The sequence below is a fragment of the Cydia pomonella genome, chromosome 18 (assembly GCF_033807575.1).
Source record: "Cydia pomonella isolate Wapato2018A chromosome 18, ilCydPomo1, whole genome shotgun sequence".
NCBI classification, from domain to species: domain Eukaryota; kingdom Metazoa; phylum Arthropoda; class Insecta; order Lepidoptera; family Tortricidae; genus Cydia; species Cydia pomonella.
Genome location: NC_084720.1, coordinates 15475689 through 15481138, shown reverse-complemented (window position 1 = coordinate 15481138; position 5450 = coordinate 15475689). Strand labels below are relative to the sequence as shown.

The 5450-nt window shown below is 38.9% G+C and overlaps 1 protein-coding gene across 1 annotated transcript; it reads left to right on the top strand.

The window, feature by feature from the left end:
- Positions 1 to 2026: 2026 nt before the first annotated feature.
- Positions 2027 to 4072, top strand: LOC133527928 (forkhead box protein D5-like). The gene has a single exon (XM_061865124.1). The coding sequence runs from the start codon at positions 2434 to 2436 to the stop codon at positions 3316 to 3318; it is 885 nt and encodes a 294-aa protein (XP_061721108.1). The 5' UTR covers positions 2027 to 2433; the 3' UTR covers positions 3319 to 4072.
- The last annotated feature ends 1378 nt before the right edge of the window (positions 4073 to 5450 follow it).

Sequence of the window (5450 nt, the reverse complement as noted above, 5' to 3'; positions counted from 1 at the left end):
ATCTGTCGGGACGGTTTTCATGCCATTTGTTTGGTGAAATAATTTTATCTTCATTTATTTTCATCTCTCCACTACCTAAAGGTTGTCTGGAAGAGATCGCTTTTAAGCGATAAGATCGCCTGTTGTTACCTCTGTCTTTGTGTATTATGTTTCTTCGTATAGCCTGTCCGATTCCTAAGAAATTCGTCAATAAAATTAATTATACATATTAAAAAGTGTCACTCACTATTTATAAACACAACATAATAATATTTACACGTCAAACAGTACCCCTAGTGTAAATAAATTCGATTTCGAAACGTGACGTACGCGTTTGCGTTTAGTCTCATTTTGTATTGGATTTAGAAAGAGCGCGCCAAGCGGGACGTTTTGGAAACTCAAAATCCTATACAAAATGAGACTTAACGCAAACGCGTTCGTCACGTTATGATGTCGATAAAATTTACACTAGGGGTACTGTTCCATTAATCGCTTTACATTATAAGTACGTAGATCGCTTTATCTTAAGATAATTACATTAGTAGAAAATGTAGAAATACACTAGGTTAAGTTATTTTTAAAATAAGCCCACCAAAAAATAGGAGGTTGTCAATAATAAATAACTATCCACCTAAGCACATTTAGTTTTATTAATGATTAGAGTGGAAGTGAACTTTTAAGTGGATGATTACTCGACATAGGTATATGTTACGGTCCATAACGAGCAGCTTCAACGGGAGCCACGCGCCTTGGCAGGCTGCGATGGCCGATGCAGACTCCGAGAAATACATGAGTATAATCTTTTAATATATTTAATACGTTTGTGCCTCACGGATGTTTTGTTATTTTTAATAATTATAAAAAAAAGTGTTGTAATAACAAAACATTTTAAACAAATTGATATGTGAAAAATATTTTACGCAGAAAAAATACTTAAATACCTACACAGCAGTTAGGGTTAAGATATATAAACCAGAAAACAAAAGTACTGGGGACGATTGTTAAACGTCAATAATAACAGTAACTAGTTAAATTACTACTGAAAACATACAGAAATGTACCTATCTTCCCAAAGTCGAGTTACATATCTATCTATTCTCTCATCATCATCCTATAAACATGTAAAGTACGACAAATAAAGTAACCCTTTGTTCTCCAGAGCTATAATACGCGTATACGTATAACTATAGCCTAAAATTCCGCGCGGCAAACGACAAATTCCTTCATTAAAGAGACAATGGCTTCAGAAGGCTACATACAAATAACTAACGTCCAATTTAAACAACAGTCTCGCTAAGCTGAAAAACAACCCGTGACCGAAGTTGGGAATAAATTAGCAACCCCCCCTACCCCCCCTCGCCAATGTGTACATTGTGCAAAATATTATTTGCCTTGCCAGACAATAATGGGATCTTATGCCACGCCCTGACATGTTAGCTTTGGGGGCTCCGCCCATGCCAATCCTCTTACCGATTGGTTCGTTTTGCGTCACCTCTCTTTCTGTAGCGTTTATCGTCTCTCTCCGCCGCGTAGCTTTTCCCTCAACGCCTGAGGGGTAAATGTTTTGGTAGGCAACATATACGAGGGTTTTCTAGAGCCCCGCTCGCATTGTCAAGGCGTTTCGTTGGCGAATATTTTTTACGCGCGTTTTATTTGAAGACGTCTACCTGAATGGAGTACCAGAATTCGCTTTATGAGATTTTTTTCAATAGATCTCGAGTCCTTTAACTTGGGATTAAAGGATCGCGTCGCATACATATCTCTGTAAACAGTTGCCTTTGCTCGTTTTGTTGAATCTTTTTATATTTTATAGTATTACTTTTGCGCTCGTTCTTTGAGACGCTTTTAGATTATTCTCATATTCTGATTACACAACGATAAAGCTCTATAGATCCCGAAGCAGAATAAATATAATTTTAACAGTATTGTAGCTGTATTGTATTGTAGCTACTTACTTATTCTTAAATTTCCCTATACCTACATGAAAGGTCATTAATTACAAACTTACTCTAAGAGTAATTAATTGTTAATCTACAGCGACCTATCTTGTTTGTTAATCTAGTATTGGGTAACTTAACTTACCTTAGATATGTCACTACCTAAAACATTGAACTAAACTACCAGTAAAAAGCTCATCACAGTCAGTAACTAACCAAACATTTTTATCCGAAAAGAAACAAACAAAAAGTAAAAACCAAAACGAATCGGAACTCAATCCGCCGCAACAAAGTTGAATCGATAAGCGGTCTAATAATTATTATTAGTCGACGGCCTGAAATTCATGCACAAAGCGAGACCCGCAGGAATAATAACGACAATTGTTGTGTTTACTGGAACGTAAACGCGGCCCCGGGGCTCCGGGGGCTGCGCTCGGTGGGGGCCGCAGGGCGGAGCTCCGGCTCGCTCAGTCCGCGCGCAACCACGCGCCCCAACGCACCTCTGACATGTGACGCTATGGAGGAATGCGATCTCACACAATACCGCGACATGATCATCGAGGGCGACTTGCCGCTCGACCTCCGGCCACCACCCAGGCTCTACCTGCCTCATTACCTCCGGGATGACAGGGAAGAATATCCTCAAGATGACACTTACGTTTCTGTTGACGAAGACACGCCAGATATGCCGCCGCCGTCCAGCGACTCGGAACGCTACGATGCCTCCAGCCCTAGTGACACAAAACCTTCATCACCTAAGAAGTCTAAACAGAAATCTTCGAGCCAACTCATCAAGCCACCGTACTCCTACATCGCTTTAATAACAATGGCAATTCTCCAGTCTCCACACAAGAAACTGACGCTTAGTGGAATTTGTGAGTTCATCATGACCAGATTCCCGTATTATCGTGAAAAGTTCCCCGCTTGGCAGAATTCTATCAGACATAATTTGAGTTTGAACGACTGTTTCATAAAAATTCCTCGAGAGCCAGGGAATCCGGGGAAAGGGAACTACTGGACGTTGGATCCCTTGGCGGAGGACATGTTTGATAATGGGAGTTTTTTGAGGCGACGGAAGCGTTACAAGCGGCCTACGCCGTCGCTGCAGCATGCCCATGCAGTAGTAGCGATGCTGGCGAGGGAAGCTTACGCCCCGTTGCTGCCCCTGCCTTGTTATCTTCCTCCAACACCGCTGTTGTCGCTGCCGCGCCCGCCGCCGGCGGCGCTGCGGCCCGTGCCGCTCCCGCCGCGAGTCTCCGAGACCACTGAGCCCAGATCCAAGCGATCCCGCAACGGGTTCTCCATTGAATCCATAATAGGATCTCAAGAGGAATCCGAGCCGCGGCGGAGTGCCTTCAGCCCGCTGTACCAGGGCAGCGGGCCGCCGGACGACTGGAGATGAGCCTTCTTTGTCGATCCGTTCTAGACGTCGGTTCAAGTGACTTTCGAGACTGTGTTCTTTAGTGGTGTTTGTACATTATCTGTAAAGACGGGTATGTTTTGTGTGCTGATTAGAAATTGACGCTATTATTGCTATTGTGTTCTTATTGGTTCTTGTGCTGCTGAGTTCAGTAAAACAGTAACAAATAGTAGACCGTCCACTAAAATTGAAAAGCGCTAATTAAGTTAAAAATAGTAATTGCAGCGGCGGTTTATTATTTTCCAAAGCCGTCGGTTACTAATACTGCTGTTATTTCGTATCTCGTCCGTGTCAAGCAAATAATAATTATAGTCAGAGATTTAATAACAACTACCAATAATATCTACGAGTAATTAAGAATTAACCTGTAAATAATTGTGCCAAATATTAATTTTAATTTCCTTGCGTTGTGATTTATTTGCCAAAATAATCTGAATCAACTCCTATAATACTAAAGGTGCCTATTTTTGTTAATATTAGTTTATTTATATAAATAAGTTAATAAAATCTAGTCATTCTATGTACAAAGTAGTTTCGTAAAGTCTTTTCCTATGTAAATATTTTTAACTTGACTTTATAAGTAGGTACGCAATATTTAGTGTAGATAAAGTAGGTAAATGCCTACTTTTCTGGTACATCGCCGAACCACTTGTATTTATGATAATTCATAACTGTAGTATATTTTGTGTAACTAATTCGTTTCTAAGATATGAAATATAAAATAATATGACCGATATATCGTATTTCATTCCAATTCGACTGGCATATATTTTTAAATTTAATTTTACTTAGTTGTCTTGGCCACAATAAGGACCGTACCTACCCCCTGCCCGACGGTGGAAAGTTAATTCAGAATATTCTACACGGTGTTTTTTTTTTACTCTGATATCTTCGAGGTATGGCTGGCGAAGTACATTTAAGGAAACTGAATGGCATAGTTCATTTAAATATTTGATTTTATTTTCTTAAAATTAATTAAATGCTGCATATAGCGTTGTTATAACATGAGCGTGCTATTTAACTTGAAAACTTTGACATATAAATATCATTTCGAATATCGATCGTCCGAGATAGTACTTGCGTTTAGTAGCAAATGCATAAACTCACACTAAACACTAATCAATTTGTAAACAAGCCCTAAGGCAAGTGTACACGTTCATAGGGCCTTTATTGAATACATTTTTTTTATTATCTCCGAAATAGAGTTAATTAAAATACCGGTGTCTTTGAGAAAGTAATTTTATTTAAGCTCAGAAATGCACTCTTAAAATTAAAGGTGCTTAAAAAAACACCGTGTAAAATAAAATACCAAAGTTTAGCCTACAAACACATAAATTTCTTTTTTATATGAGGATGGCCGTATTTATAAAAGTGAAAAACCACTATTGAAGTTACAGTTTTCATTTTTTCAGCAAAGCTAGGCTGAAGCTATAATATTGTAGCAATCATAATTTGCATGCAAACAAACAGATATGACGTTCATTTTCCTCCGTATGCATTAAATGTGATTAATAAAGTTCATTTAGGAATATATACAGCGACTTGAAATAGATAAAAGTGAGGTGGATTATTTATTTATTTTATTTAAACTTTATTGCACACATAAAGAAAAATGTACAAATGGCGAACTTAATGCCAAAAGGCATTCTCTACCAGTCAACCATTGGGTCAAACAGAGACATTTGTGTATGTTGGTGCAGGATTATAAACATTATTTCCATAGAAATATGATATTAATGATGACATTGTTACACTTTGTAATAACGCAGAGTTATCTTGGTTTAAAATAATGAGTATAAGACTCCGTTTGTGATAAAGGTGTAATTTTTTCAACGGCGAATGTATGAGAATGGTAAGTGGGAAATTCAAGGGTTTAGTGGGGATAACGGCTCAATTTTTTAGCCTGGCAACATTGTTTTTTTTTATGATACAGGAGGTAAACGAGCAGGCAGATCACCTGATGGTAAGCGATTACCGCCGCCCATGGACACCTGCAACACCAGAGGTTGTAAGGGCGTTGCCGGCCTTTGAGCTCCCATCTTAAGCTCGCTCTTTTCTTGAAGGTTTGAAGGTCGTATCGATCCAGAAATACCGCAGGCGACAGATCGTTCCAT

What these genes read in the sequence shown, in the direction of transcription:
- LOC133527928 (XM_061865124.1), top strand. Translation starts at nt 2,434, where the DNA reads ATGGAGGAATGCGATCTCACACAATACCGCGACATGATCATCGAGGGC.